The sequence below is a fragment of the Cololabis saira genome, chromosome 5, assembly GCF_033807715.1.
Source record: "Cololabis saira isolate AMF1-May2022 chromosome 5, fColSai1.1, whole genome shotgun sequence".
Taxonomy (NCBI): domain Eukaryota; kingdom Metazoa; phylum Chordata; class Actinopteri; order Beloniformes; family Belonidae; genus Cololabis; species Cololabis saira.
This window is the reverse complement of record NC_084591.1, coordinates 36688759-36704747: the sequence shown is the minus strand read 5'-3', so window position 1 is coordinate 36704747 and position 15989 is coordinate 36688759. Positions and strand designations below refer to the sequence as shown.

At 42.7% G+C, this 15989-nt stretch overlaps 1 protein-coding gene across 2 annotated transcripts in view; it reads right to left on the bottom strand.

Annotated features, from left to right (window-relative positions):
* The window catches only part of slco3a1a (solute carrier organic anion transporter family member 3A1a), a 35904-nt gene extending 26350 nt beyond the window's left edge, over nt 1–9554 (bottom strand). For both annotated transcript variants that reach the window (XM_061721886.1, XM_061721887.1), the window contains exons 1-2: nt 9135–9554; nt 547–1003 (exon numbers count right to left, since the gene is read on the bottom strand). In XM_061721886.1, coding sequence (XP_061577870.1) covers nt 547–1003; nt 9135–9293 — 616 coding nt within the window. In that variant the 5' untranslated portion in view covers nt 9294–9554. The remainder of the gene's footprint in view (nt 1–546; nt 1004–9134) is intronic.
* Between the last annotated feature and the right edge of the window lie 6435 nt (nt 9555–15989).

Genomic DNA, 15989 nt, shown 5'->3' with positions numbered 1-15989 from the left:
TGTATACCAAAACGGCAAAATCTTCACATGACAGCAAATACGTGTCCCTTAACAGCTATTGTGTATTCAGAATTTTGCACAGAGAGCCCTTTGGAAGCAGCTCAAGAGCCACATCAGCAGCATCCTGGCTTTGAGAGAGAACCGAGCACAGCAGAAGCCTGCGTCTGGCCTTTTCGCTTCTTAAACTGTTGTGATGGAGATTAAAAGCTGCAAGTTGTGCTCACCTGGCACTGGTGTGAACCACTCTGTCCTTGCATCAAAGGGAGAGCACACATGCATCCCACGTTTACCAAAACTGTGCAAACATTGCACCTGATGGCGGAGTGAAAACACGTTTCTGCTTGACCAGTTTTAGTCGCCATGGGAAATCAGTGATGCAGCTACGAGATTTTTTATTTTCCTGGGTGATAATGACCTGTTTTCAGCACACTGCGTACTTGTTGTATCAAAACTTAACTTAATACAAGGGAAACTTAAAGGTTTCCCTTGTATTGCATCCACGTAATCCGTCTTTAGGATTATGTGAAATGTGTGTTTGTAGCTCACCTATATAGAGGGAAGAGTCCTTCTTCTTTACGTGATCATCGATATAGGAAACCCCCAGGGGCTGCACTGGTGTGGCTCCAATCCCCAGCAGGACCTGAGCTCCAATCAGCAGCAGGTACATCATGTTGGTGTTGGCTTTGTTGGTACATAAAGTGTCCCCCAACTGAGCGTCCCTTCTGCTGTTGTTGGCACAAACATCCCGACCCATGTCAGTCCTCCACAGTCCTTCCCCAACTTCGTACTGACTCGTCAGAAACTCGGGTAAAGCGGATAGAAGGGCGCCGAGGGCCATGACGATGCCCCCGCAGCCGATCAGACGCGGCCGATGCGCTCGGGCTCCGAAATAGCTGACAAACAGGATCAACGCCAGGTTGCCAATCTCGAAGCTGCTGGCTATCACTCCGACATCAGCGCTTTGCAGGTTGAACCGCCGCTCCAGGGTAGTCAACACGCTCACCTGAAAACAACAAGAGGACAAAGGAATCAAAGCAGGGTCGTGGAAACGTGGTGCGAGAAGGCAATGTGTGGAATGATTGCAGTGCCACAAAAAAGGGTAAATGTGTAAAATAATTAAGATACATAAAGAAATATTACAAATTATGAAGCAACAATATACATAATCCCTTATTAATTAATCTATCTACATAGTTAGGTGTATATGTTTAAAAGCAACACTTGCTAAAATACTAGTTTCAATTTAACATGAGAGATATTGGGTTCTTTTTAGGAAGTATTGTCCATTTTTCAAGGTCTCCCAACCAGACAAAAAAAAAAGACACCAACTATAACTGTAGCCCCCAGTCCCCGTCATCTCTCCAGTCAACTGCGTATCACTGTATGATCCCATCATGTCACGCATCAACAATGACGACACTAGCTCACAGAGCCACACAGAACACCTTGGCTCAAGCAGCGAATGACGCTTTCAGACCACATGATTTCTGGCTCAATTTGCTGGTTGCAGAGCTGAACTGTACCGGTACGGTTTGGGAAGGGTTAGAACGGTTAGAGCGACTCGGGAAAGCGTTCCCACTGCAAGTCGGAGAGCAGGTCATTTCTGTTCCGGTTGGTTTTTGGTTTTTTGTAGGTACAGTACATACTGCATGTATGAGAGGAGGTTGTGGGCGGCGAAGAGAAACTCAGCCGAAAAGAGAAGAAAACCTCCTGCTTTTGACGTAGGCAGTGACGTTTTTCTGTCTGCCAAACGATGGAGGGTATCGTGTGATGCCAGTAGCTCTGCCCTTAGCGTACAGTTTTCCTATGGACCTACAACTGAAGGGGGCCCAGAAATGGTGTGGTTTGGTTCAGCTGTAAGGAACCCTTTTATAATGGAAACACTAGGGGTGTGTATCGCCAAGGACCTCACAATACGATACACATCACAATACTTCAGTCACAATACAATATCCAAATTTTGCGATATATTGCCATGTTATACATAATTCCCTGAAAACTGTAGAAGGCATTATGCATCTTAAAATCTGAGCTGCACGTATATCAGATTATTGTGATAATTCATGGGACAAACTGAGTCAAATGATGTAATTCAAATAATCCATGCCGTTTTATTGTAACTATACAAACTAAAGTTACAAAATATGTGCATATGTTTTTCATATTGTTCACATAATATGAAATTAACAATATTATTTAAGATCATATATACATTAAAGTTGTACAGGATTTACAACCCGTTGGAAACATGATTTATTTATTTGATAAAAGAAATTCAAATTTTTAATATTGAATCGGCCGCCAAAGGATCGCAATATATTGCCATATCAATATTTTTGCCCACCCCTAGGAAGCACGAAATAGCGTGCCCAATATATATATTTCATCTACATGAGCTAAAGAAAAAGAATGAAATGCGTATGCTCAATGACGCTTGTTTAAATTTTTTCCTTTTATATACACACACACACACACACACACACACACACACACACACGCACGCACGCACGCACGCACGCACGCGCGCCATCCTTTTCATTACAACATCCTACACTGTGAGCTATTCAGATGTTCCATGGGGTGGCTCCTCCCTGCCAACAGTCCTCTGTTTCTGATTAACCAGGCAAACAATACCTAACTTCCATGGCTCATCACAAGCTTCTTTCTTTCACCAGCACATATCCACTCATGAGTTTAAAGCCTACCAGAAAATTCTGGCTGAAGCAAACACAGCTGTCTGGTTATTCAGGCCAGTGCGTTTGCAGCAAAGTTGCTCTGAGAGGATTCAGCAGATTGTTAAGTGCACACAATTAGAATATAAATTTAGTTAGACGATTATATTTTACGTTTAGAGAAAGACTTGACCGAATCCTAAAGAAATTACTGTAAACCAAAGCCTGTGCTTTGTGGGAAGGGCGCCTGTACAATGTGAATTAGAGCATCACATCAAAGCAGTCAAAACGCTATTTATAAATTTGGCACACGCTAACCATGCAAGGGCAGAGCAGTTTTCCATGTTCCAACTGAGTTTGTGAAAAAGTTTAGATCATGATCTAAAATAAAAATGGTTCCCATGAGCACAAAACACCCTTTTCCAAAAGAGAGCTAAAAACTGCTTTTGGTGTAGGAGAAACTCAAAACCTCTCTCTCAATTAAGGGATTTAATTACAAAACAGCTGACATTTCAGATGGGCATTCATGGCTGACACTTACACAAACACAGCTGTGTAAACTGTCGTTGTCAGTTGGGGTTAAAAAGGGGCAGAAAAAAATAGGGCCAAATCTATCCAGATATCTGAGTATTCAAGTAATGGGTTGCACCAATAAAATCCCATGCGTAGATATACAATCTGGTAAATAAGTGCCATATTCTAAAGTGGGCAAAGTAAAATACGACTAATAATGGTAAAATGAACAGAAATGGGCTAGATCAGGGGTCGGCAACCCGCGGCTCTAGAGCCGCATGTGGCTCTTTAGCGCCGCCCTAGTGGCTCCTGGAGCTTTTTCAAAAATGTTTTACCTTTTTTTCTTTTTTTTCTTCTTTTTTCCTTTTTTTCTTCCTTTTTCCTTTCCTTTTTGATCTCGACATTTAGAAATTTTGACTTTTTTCTCAACATTTCCACTTTTCTCTCGACATTTCCACTTTTTTCTCGAGATTGTACTTCAACATTAATCTCGACATTTCCACTTTTTTTCTTGATATTTCGACTTTTTTCTTGACATTTTGACTTTATTCTCAACATTTCTCCTTTCGCCATTTGCCTTCATTCTAAGGCTTATACAAGACTTTTCATTTTTTGCGGCTCCAGACATATTTGTTTTTTGTGTTTTTGCTCCAATATGGCTCTTTCAACATTTTGGGTTGCCGACCCCTGGGCTAGATGAATAGTTAGGCACTCCTAATTCAGCGTGATAAATCAAACTATAACCTACAGCACAAGAAATAGCATCCCAGCAGTCGTCTAAGGTCATTTCATCTCACACCGTACGACTTGGATCGGCTTAATCGTTGGTAAGGCATCAAGGACGGTAAGTGCAGGTTGTACAGGGATGCCCCCTTGAGTCATAGGTTGCAACCTGATGCGGAGGGAAATAGGACATAGTGGTCAAACTGCTCAGACTTCAGTTGACTAGATGAAGTGCTTGGACTCAGATAGATGGATAGCTTCAATAGTCCCTAGTCTAGCCTACAGGATCTTAGATATTATCTGCTGGAACAGTGCACAATGTTAAGCTCAAATGTTACCCCCTTAATGCCGTTTTTATCAAATCAACTTTCTTCTGTCCTGTTCATTTGTCTTTGTAAAGCACTTTTGAAGTGAATTTGTGTGTGACATGTGCTATTTGAATAAATAAATGAAGCCCACACATTCTCAAATATCTCCAGTTAATGGAAAGATCCAAAACTTGAAAATTCCCAGAATTATGCGACATCATTGTTGGTCGGCGTATTTTCGCTTCGTCATATACTGTACGCTCAAAATAAGCTGTCTTCTTTTGACTTTGTCAGAAGTGACAGCAGGTCATCCTTGCAGCTGCTCCGATCACAACTGCACCGCCTCCATCACTACGGATCAAAGAGCGTGGAGGACGACTGCCGGGAAGGGCTCGTGTGGAAGTACCTCGGTCAAGTTCAGTGAGTGGAAAACTTCAGCGTGAGTCATAACAACTCCTCTCTGCCTGGGTGTCTCCGTCTCCAAAAAATGCAAACACACTGGATAGGCAGTATTTATGTCTCCAACCAGCTGGAATAGGATCACACAAGACCTCCAAGTGCTCTCAGAAACAACCTAGTCAAATCCTTTGATCTTATGGACGGAGCGGGTGTCGCTGAAAGCTTCGGGAGCAAAGAAAATAATAATAATAAAAAGCTTCTAATGGGATACACTCTTCTCTGCAGGATAAACATGTTTAGCTCTTCCACTCTGAAACAGGCAGCTTTCCAGCACAAATTACACGGGGGGTGGGGACTAAGTGGAATGCACATTGGATAGCGGTCACGGCCACATTTTGCACAGATTATGACTCAAGTCTGTGGAAATGTTTAATCTGTTGCACGGCAACAAAACAAACTTTGCCATGCAGAGAGTCAGCCCGTCACCCAAACAGAGGAGCGAGTCTTCTCTGAGCAACAGAAACCTCAGCCTCCAGAAACATACTGACAAGGCTCATCATTATGATGTCAGCATGCCGACACTCGCTGCAGCACATTAAAGTTTAGCACTGACGCCAAAGTGCTGAAATAGTGCCATTTGCCACGGTTGAGCACCTGTTTACAGCTATTTGAAATAATTTCCACTGCTTTATGGAGGTGTAACTTTCTGAGGGCGGACTATGAGGCGGTCTGTGTTTTTCAAAATGTTAAAAGCACAATTACTTTTAGTCTTTTTTAACCATTTACCTCATTCGCAGAGGTGCCTGACGTCAAATAATCTGTTAAAAGCAACGCCTCGAAGACGCCTGAGGCCGACATCGCTGTTAAATTACCTGGGTGTAACAGTGTCTATTCACGTCGCCTTTGACTAGACCCTAAATACTGAACCGGCTTTGGGAAACCAGCAGAAATACATTAATAAATAAAAGAGAATACATAAAATTGCTTTAATAAAACCTGACCTACAAGCTGTACCAGAATGGAGGAGAGCTCAGTGCGACTTCCGCTTCAGTCTGACAGGTATGTGGTGACATAAACAGTTCAGGTGTTAGTTTAACTTTATAGCTCCAGCTTTCAACTGCCAGGTCTGGGTCTTATCAGACACTTGTAACCGATCTTGGCACATCACCAGCTGCTACAGTAACGGGCAGACTTTACCACAACACACCGCTGCTGATAAAAGGCCTTATAGTTTGCCTTTGAGGTAAATATACAGTATATCCAGTATTTACACTGCTGAAGATTTGCAACAGATCAAATGGGAGATGAGATGAAGACCGCGCTGATTGTGTGACTTAAGATTCTACGAGACAGCGTGCAGTTATTGCATTCGCACATCGCAAAACAAATATTGAGCCAATCTCTAGTGAAAATAACTATTTATTTTTAACCAATTTGTGCGATAAAAACAGCCACAGCGAATGCAATAGGAGATATATACTTGTTGCCTAGTGATCAACTGTGAGTGATGGCATCATGTTCTCACATGTAATACTATTTAAACAGGAATGTTATGACCTTCCATTCATCCTCCATACCTGTCGCTTCCTGTACGTGGGGGTGGGGCTCATGGGGGTCTGCTGCAGCCCACGTCTGCTATTTCCCCATGAAAAGCACGGCCATATATCGACAAACAACTATACACACAAACTCTTTCCTACGGGCAACTATGGGAGAGCAGAGCACACCGCAACTCCGCACAGAAACGTCCCCAGTCGGGATTTGGACCAGGAACCTTGTAACTGTAGCTGGAACAATGTTCTCTATTCTTAATTTCCAAAACTAACACTTTGTGTCCTTTTTTTTTTTTCTATGTCCCTATCTTATTGCAAACTTTTTGTTTCAGACTACTAGGGCAAAAATAAAATCCCGATTTTTTTCTCTGAAAACCCGATTTTCGATTTCGATTTTTTTGGTAAAACTACAAAAGACAATAGAATAAATTGTTTCAAATATTTTATCTTCATTTTTAAAGAAAATAGCAAATAAATTTCCCTATTGGGAATGAAGTGCAATTGAAAGATACTGTAAATCCTCCTTGAGTTTAGTAAAGTGAAAACATTTAGAATTTTCTTGACCAAACAAAGACTTGACGAGCTCTGTCTGTAATGCAGCCAGCTGCAAAAAAGGAAAATCGATTTTCCGATTTTCCTTTTTTTAACATCGATTGTGATTAATAAATCCGATTTAGATTTAAAATCGATTAATCGCACAGCCCTACAGACTACAATAAAAAACATAATGCATGTATAATGACGTCCCTCAAAGACCACCATAAAATTAAAATCAAATCATTGATAACATAATTTTATCACATTTATTTTGTGTGATATTTGTGTATACGATTGTAGATATTACATTTCAAATGTAGAAAGTGCTACCTGAAGGGAACTTGGAAATCACAGTGTTGTTTAATCAGCATCATTTGCTCAGACTCTCACCTCTGTATGCAGCTCATTTAGCAAAGTGTTTGTCTTCGCCAAGTAGGCGGCGGTCCAGAGTCGAGCTGCGCCTTCAAAAAACAGGCTGCAAGAGCCTTTGAGCTTTAGCTCAAAATCTGAATCTATGTATATTTGGATAAGTTAAAACTAACACCTAAATCTTCCAGTCCCCAAAAACTACTGAATTTATGGTCTGACAAAAAATAGTTGAGAACCTACTTTAGTTACAGAACTGACTGTAGAGAGGAATTTTTCCTTTACTTATTTCCACATAACTTTTAAATCATAGGGACCCACTGCCTCCTTTCTGTTACTTAGCAAGTCATCTGAGTGAATTCTTGAGAGATGAAACAGCAAAGTAAACGTGGGAACACCATTATACTCTAAAAGCCGTCTTCTGCTGTGCGAGTTTCCCTGTTGAACCGCAGTCGGACCACTAAACCAGGGCAATTGTCCTGTACAGTAAGTAGCTCACAGAAAGTAAGAGGACAATGATGGTTGAGGTTTTACACCCCGCTACCAGAAAACATTCCTGCCGTAAGTAAAGCCGTCTGATCAGAGATACTCTTACTCATGGTGTGTAGCAGAGCCAGGCATCTGGCGTCCCGTCTGTGGAAAGAAAACTTCATGGAAATGAGCTCTGCTGTCCAGACAGACGGGAGCACGCCAAAAAGCTGCATGTGTTTGTCTCACCCTCTCCTCTAATCTTACAGTCTGTTTACTGTTTCGACAGGTGTCTAAAACTAACGCATCATAAAATAAAACAGTGCACGGCCTGTCTTATCTCAAATTAACCTTTGTTTTATCAGACGAGTGACCTGAAAGTGGCACCGAGGCGCTCTGGGGCCGCTATGACCTGCAGGATCCTCTGCAAGTCCACTCACACTGAAGATAAGATGTTCCACTCCAAATATGGCCAAGGCATTTTGGCTTTGGGTCTATTAATTGGAAGCCATGTGGGAAATCCCTCTCGTTATTGTAGAATAAACATTGCTAATATCAACTAAACATTCAGAGAGCAGGCTCTGGGGCTGCGGGGCTCCTCCCGGATGCTTCTCAGGGTCCTCTGCTCCAAAATAATCTATATTAAGAGTTTACACTGCAAAAACTCAAAATCTTAAGAATATTTGTCTCATTTCCAGTTAAAATGTCTCATTTTTAGTCAAAACTTAAAACACTTAATACAAGACTCGTCACTGGAAAAAATAACAATTTTCACCCGTTTCAAGTAGATTTTCACTGAAAATAAGTAAAAAAAATCTGCCAGTGGAACAAGATTTTTTTGCTTGTAATGAGAAGATAAATCTTGTCCCACTGGCAGATTTTTCTACTTATTTCAAGTGAAAATTTACTTGAAACAGGTGAAAATTGTCAAATAAGTTATTTTTCTGGTAATGACTCTTGTTTTAAGTATAATGAGATTTTTTTACTTAAAAATTAGACATTTTAACTAGAAATAAGACAAATATTCCTGGTAAGATTTTGAGTTTTTTTTGCAGTATATGGTGTGTTATCATCTTTGTTTTGACACACAAGAAGAGAGAAGAATTAAAACAGTATCTGGACTCTATTAAGTTTTCTACTAATTCAAAAGCAATCAGAACCATAAATGTATGTAAATGTTTTGGCTTTCTGTTATAATTTCATAATTTCATCCCCCCTGGCTGGTTATAATGTGTTGTGTTTTTTATTTGAGTTATACTCTTTATATGTTATAGTTCAACGTGAAATTGCATAATGTGAAGTGTTGTTATCATTGTACTGTTTGCAAATGTTAAATAAAAAAAAGAAGAGAGAACACCGATCTGTTATCAGTGGTTGTAAATGTAAAAGTGTAAAATAGGAGACAGGAAGAACGAGAGAAAAAAGGGGGGGGTCTTGACCTTGAATGAGATGTTGGGTCAGACCAGGTTAGTACCTGCCGGGATTAATGTCATGAGGTGAGCTGCATTAAAGAAGGTAACTTTTATCGAAAATGGCAGGTTTGTGCGCTCCCATCCCCGCAGAACCCTGCCCCCGTGTGCTCAGCCCTCACTCACCAGGTAAGCCCCCACGGTGCCCTGCGCCAGCATGAGCGCGCACTCGGAGATGAGGAAGATCTTGATGTTGGAGAAGCAGGACGAGTTCTTGCGGAGGCCGTCTCCCTCCAGCACGGCCGCGCTGCTGCGCTCCGAGTCCCGGGGCTTCTTCACCTGCATCCCGCCGGCGGTTATCCCCGAGAAACCGAGACACGCAGCGGCAGCAGGAGGAAGAGGAGCGGGAGGAGGAGGAGGAGGAGCGGGACGAGCTCCACGCAGTCAAACTCCGCGCTGGCGTCTGAACATCAGGCTGGGGCTCGACGACGACGACGGGGCCACGGCTCTGCCCAGCATGTCCCTGGTGGAAACAGGTGGAGGTGCGGCTCGGAGGCTTCCTCTAACTCCGCCAGCTGGGGACTGGCTGTCCTTCTCTCTGTCTCTCTCTCTGACTGAATGGCTGACTGGCTGACGGATCCTGCGCTGCGAGCTCCCGCCTCCTCCCGTGGCACGTGTACGCGGCAGCAGCAAGCCTGATTTATGGTTCCGCGTTAAATCGATGCAGACGTTACGGCGTAGGATTTGCCGCGGTACTTTACGCCGTAGGCTCTGCGTTGGTGTAACGCGGAAGCATAAATCCGCCTTAACGCGGAAGCATAAATCCCCCCACGGCACCAGTCCGGGTGAGGGGGGGTAAAGGATGACTTCATTTATGGATACATGTTAATTATGAATGAATGGTTCAGTTGAATTATTTAGTTTCTTATTTGCTTTAGGCTATTGTGTCATACACCACTTTCTAATAAAAACAACTATGAATGTATTCATTTGAATTTGAAGAAATATTCGATTATCTTTAATATATAATAATAATAAACTTTATTTCTATAGCACCTTTCTTAAAAGGAACCCTGGCTATTAAGACATGTAGGTCTTAAAAGATAAATGTTGGTATCAATTATAACAATGTGATATAAAAAACCTTGTTGATGTCTTCGTTTTTATAAAATTTGAAAATATAATTTAACTCGTAGGTCCCCATTGTTGTTTACATTCTGGGTAGTGACGTCAGACGGTGGCCACTGCTGGCCCCCGTACACTGTTTTAACACCCAGAAACAGATGAAAACACAGCTAAACAGGTGACGGCGCACCAGAAACACAGATCAAAACACAGCTAAACATTAAGGTGACGGCGCACCTACAAAAAAGTAAAAAAAATAAATAAAAAAAAGTACCGCACCATAAAGTATGAACTATAAAAACACCATAAAACTCAGACAGACTAACAGACCACACGTTTCAACTAGCAGATAGCCGATGCTACAATAAAAACCCCAGCCAGATCTAGCGTCATTAAATTAAATAAAGATGTTCTTGCCTATTTGAAGCGAAGTCTGTGCCTCCCGTTTCGTCAAAGTCCCGGGCCAGTCCCCTCAGCCTCTGGTCTGTCATCAAACGGTGGACCCAGCACCGAAGCCGGTTTTAGGGGGGGGCAGGGGTGGGCTATGCCCACCCAAACGTGCATCCTGCACACCGGCGTCTCCATCCCGGCGGCGGCGAGAGAGGATGGCGGTGCGCTGCAGGCTGTAGAGCCACGGCTACGCCGTCTACGCCGTAACCTACGGCGTCTACGCCGTAGGCTGCGGCGTAGACAGCGTAGCCTAATGCACTGGTAAGATGCGCACGACATTGATCATTTTTGCAGATCTCCCGTGCATCACAGAACTTTGATCCAGTTTGCCTGAACCGAGACGTCTTATGGGCTCCCTCGTCAGCCTCCACGGCCGGGAGAGTGCTGCTCATCTATGTTTTAGATACCTGTCCCAGTTAAACTAACGCGGCTTATCCTCCCAGAGCCACCGGTCTACGTCATCGCCCCCAGAATGCATTGCGCAGGTAAAACATGGCGCCTCCCGCAGGTCAAAATATGTGATAAACATTGTAGATTTTCAAAGCAATTAGATTATTTTATGTGTTTCTAACAACATATTTTAGTATAAGAGAACAATTGTGGCTAATTAGGGACTACAAGTCTTAATAACCAGGGTTCCTTTTAACACATTTACAAAGTGCTTCCCAAGAACAATAAAATACATCAAGATAAAAATACAGTGTATCGTGGATAAGAACATAAGACAGCAATAGAGGGTATGCATTGACGACACTTTCCCACTGGACCACGCCCCCTTAAGCCTGAAGGCAGAGTTATGGTTCTGCGTCAAAACGACCCCGTGCCTACGCGTACCCTACGCCGTCGTTGATGCATACCTCCCAAAAATTGTAACTACGCGTCAAGGCGACGCAAACCAAACGCAGACCGAGAGGGCTGTGATTGGTTCGCTTGGTAGCAACGCATTTCCGGTTTCTGGTTTGAAGCAGTCGTGAACTTTCAGCGCTCTTTTCTTCGTGTATGTGTGATTTTTTTTTTTTCCTTACCTCTTTCATTCACTGTGACCGGAAAAGTCGGATAAACCATTCAGGAAAAGATCGCGACCTAGCGGTCGCGGGGGGTACTGCACCACGGCGAAATGGAGTGACGGAGAAGTCCGAAGGGTTCACGACGCCATCACAGTGACGGCGTGTGCTCTGCGTTGGTTTGACGCAGAACCATAATTCAGCCTTGAGATATACTTGCAGTTCAGACCGCGCATGCATCATGGCCGCCACGTGTATCCTGCGTTCATTTGACGCGTCGACGTGCACGTGCTCAAAAAGACACTGAACGCGTACACGACCTCCAGTTCTCGCTCTGGCCGCTGGTCAGATACCAGCTGGTCCCGGTCAGATACCAGCTGGTCCCGGTCAGATACCAGCTGGTCCCGGTCAGATACCAGCTGGTACCGGTCAGATAGCAGCTGGTACCGGTCAGATACCAGCTGGTACCGGTCAGATACCAGCTGGTCCCGGTCAGATACCAGCTGGTCCCGGTCAGATACCAGCTGGTCCCGGTCAGATACCAGCTGGTCCCGGTCAGATACCAGCTGGTCCCGGTCAGATACCAGCTGGTCCCATTCAGATACCAGCTGGTATCCAAAGGAATGTTATAATATCCTACATCATCCAATGGCGTCATGTAAACTTGTTTGTTGCTCTAACCTGTAATGCTACTACCGCTGCTACTAAATATTTAATCACTTTTCCAACTGTTGCTCTGCTTACTGCCCCCTATCGGTCACCGCCGGTACGACGCGCTCTCCTCACGTACTACGCGAGCGACGTTGCAGTTGGTGGTGCACTCGAACGGATGTGAACGGACGCAAACGCAAGCACCGACAGCAAGTATATCTCAGGCTTTACTCGCACTGAGTGGCAAAAATGGCTGCAAACTGTGGAAAAGACGGGATAACAGCCGATTATCGGCTTAAATTAAAGGCAGTTGGACTTGACAGTGACCCGTACGCTTACCCGAAGAGCCAGTGGTCCATGGATATTAATATTTGGCCACGAATTGAGTTTCCTGATATTTATATGTACTTAATTTCTACGCTGGGGAAATACACGAAGCAAAGCTTGAAGGCTTACAAAAGTCTTGACGCTTGGTCCGACTTCAAGGCAGGATTTGTTGTAGAAATTAAAGTGATGAGGACACCGAACTTTATGATTTGACCGTTTAACGTTAGCTACCCAAAAATCCAACATTACCTGATACAAAATGGGAACCGCAAATCCACGTTTCGGTGCCTGGAATCCAGTTGTTTCTGCGAATTGCAGCGATCCATTTGTCTTTCTTAAGCTTATTTTTCGGCAGTCTGTAAAACAATAACTCAGATTTCTTGCTAAATTTATGAAAAAAGTTCTTTAAAATAACTAGGGGCTTACAGTAGGACATGTTATACTACAAGCTAAAGTACACAAAGCCCTAACATTTCAACTTCTGGATTAAAGGAACAGTGTGTAATATGAAGCCGAACATTAAATGCATATTCCACACCAGAGGTGTGCTTTCAAACATTAGTAGTGAGAGGGTTGTTTTATGACCACCATGTTGATTTTATGTACTTTTATTCTAGGAGCTTTTATCGGTATTGTCTTGTTTTTATTGTATTTCTACTTTTATTATAGTGTTTTATTTGTGTTATTATTGATGTTGTTTTATTTTTTTTGTGAAGCACCTTGTGACATTCTGTTGTCTGTGAAAGGTGCTATATAAATACAATTTACTTACTTACTTACTTACTTACTTACTTACAGAGTAAAAATGGGGGCAGTATCGTGAGTTGGGCTATCCTCGTGAAAGAAACGAGAAAACGCACTGTCCCTCCAATTGGTAAATTCAAATTCAAGTGTTACGAAGCAAAACCCAAAGCCTGAGAATCAAAACAACCGAAATCTCTAAACCAAGACCACAATAGTTTTTCCCAGTAACACTTTTCTTTTCTCGCCATCATTTATAAAACTATATCAGTTTCAGAGTTGTCTTTTTAGGTTGTTAAAATTCTGAAATGAGTCAAATCACTGACTCTACCAGATGGGACGTAGTCAAGGTCTATACATCTGGCGTTGAATTGACTCCATAGTAACTTGACTTACTTTACCACCAAAAATGTTTAGCGAAACAAAAATCAGAAACGCTTGACTTACCAATCTAGAAGAAACCTTGCAAATTGTGCATCAAACTTAATTTCTTTGCTATACTGTCTCCAACGGGGGAGGCACTGCTGATATTTACTCAGGTTTTAGCCCAGTTTCTATCGCCTCTTTTTGTCGCTCTGAAGGAGGCTTTTTTCCTGTACTGGGTGGTCGTGGCGGTGGGAAAGTTCTCTTCACGAGGGCTTCAGCCGTCTATGCTGTTTCTGTTCACCTATCCAAACATGGTAACTTGGGGAAGGTACCTACATGACTGACAAAAGGTTCAAGTACACCAAGCTCCAGCCATCTTACTTCTGAATCGACCCTCATGCGGAACTGAGGGGGGAGAATTCTTTTGTACCACACCAGGAGAGTTTATATCAAGCAATAAATGTATTTCTAATACGACTGATTGACAGTCGGCTCAGCCAATGGCTAACTGTTATCGCTTCCTCAGCCTTAATCGTCATGCTACTGCATTTAGCAAAAGGACCAGAGCTGTTCGTATGAACCTAGGATTAACCTGATGGTCATTTTTGATTTTGCTGTCGGGTCAACATGTTACACCGTATATCCTACTGTAAATGTCTGATTGCAGCTTTGATTTCGTTGGGGTTCAGCCTAAGGAGCTGGGAGCAAAGCTCTCAGCTGACATATGGTGGGCGTGTTTTTCCATTGGCTTCCAAAGCAACATGGCTGTGCCCCGCACAAAGAAAAAACGGTCTTCAGAAACCAATGGTTCACGCAAACGAATGTCTCGTCCACTATTTTACGCAGTGTATGAAGTACACCCTCAGACCGCGAGACTTCTATGTGTCGTCATGTTGCACTGACGCAGTTGCTTGCTACCACCACACGAGGCAGAAACCGGCTACTAACGCAGCGAGCACCAGGCCAAGTGGGGTTTCAGAAGAGCTCTCCTAGTCCTCGTTTCAGCTCTGGTAGAACCGTGTGACGACCATTTGAGTTGGGAGTGAGTGCTGTAGTCGGATGTCCTACTAACCCCAAAACAGACACATCCAAATATTTAAACAGCACAAAAATCCCATAATTTACACCTCCCAACCACTCAGTCACAGTGAATGGATATCGGACATATGGCCATATATTAGAATTGTCAGCATCACCAAATCACTAGAATGCACTAACCATAATTCACCTTGTTATGAGACGTTGTTTAGTTATTAATCTTAATCAGTTCAGGCCAGGGTTCAGGCCAGAGTTGGGAGGGTTACTTTAAAAAAGTTAACCTGGTACAATTACATGTTAAAACCTGTTAACGTGATTAACATTTATCCAAGCATGTTAAATTAAAATGTTTCACTTAGCGGTCCGCTGTTATTGCTGGAAGCCATGTTGAACTGACTGAAATTCACATGCATATAGCGTGGTTTGAATGGATTTAATGTGATTGGCTTATGGGTAAATCGTCCCCCACGTGGGGGTGCGTTCTAATGGTTGGCTGAAACAAGGAAGATAACTGATTGGTTGCCCATCATTCAGTGTTTAAAAAAAGACATTTGTGGGTTGGGGCTAGACAGGAGGGTCGCAAAAATTCACAGACCAATGCAAAAAGTCCACAGACCACAAGCCGGTTGTAAATCAGGTTATATTTGTGTGTGCACCAGAAATAAATTTGTGAATCTTGTCCCACGCACCTGTGAAACGTTCTGCGTATTTGTGAATCGCCTTGTGCATTTGTATATCGGCTTGTGCATTTGTGAATATTGATACTGTTTTAGCTCCATACGATGATCATTTGGCAACACATCACACAACTTGTTCATCAACTAACCTACTCTGCTTTTTAACTTAACTCTTTTTAACTTATTTTAACTATTCTTAAACTGTTCTGTTGCTGGCTGACAAACCGAATCTCCCTACAGGGACAATAAAGGTTTTCATTCATTCATAAATGTTTATGAGAATCATGCACATAAAAAAAAAAAAAAACATTTTAGGTGTGCATGTAGAAAAAAACCTACTTAGTGAGTTCCTCACCAAGGATCAGTGGCAGAGATGAGTCACTAGTCACCATAATAACGGCCCAATAAAAGCTAAATAATAGTGGAATTGTGTGGCTGACGCTCTGCACCAACCCCTGCTCCCTCGCAAAAAAATGCACAAAAAAACAAATCATGATCATACTGCCTTCCATTACAACTAGTAAAGCAGACTTTCCAATCTCCAAAGATAAGTAGATCAAAGAAAAGACTTGATTAAATATTCAGTAGCTCAGGTGAAGTTTTTTTTTTAAATGTAATTCCCCAAAAACGGCAGCTTGCACAGCAAAAAAACAGAGTTGTTC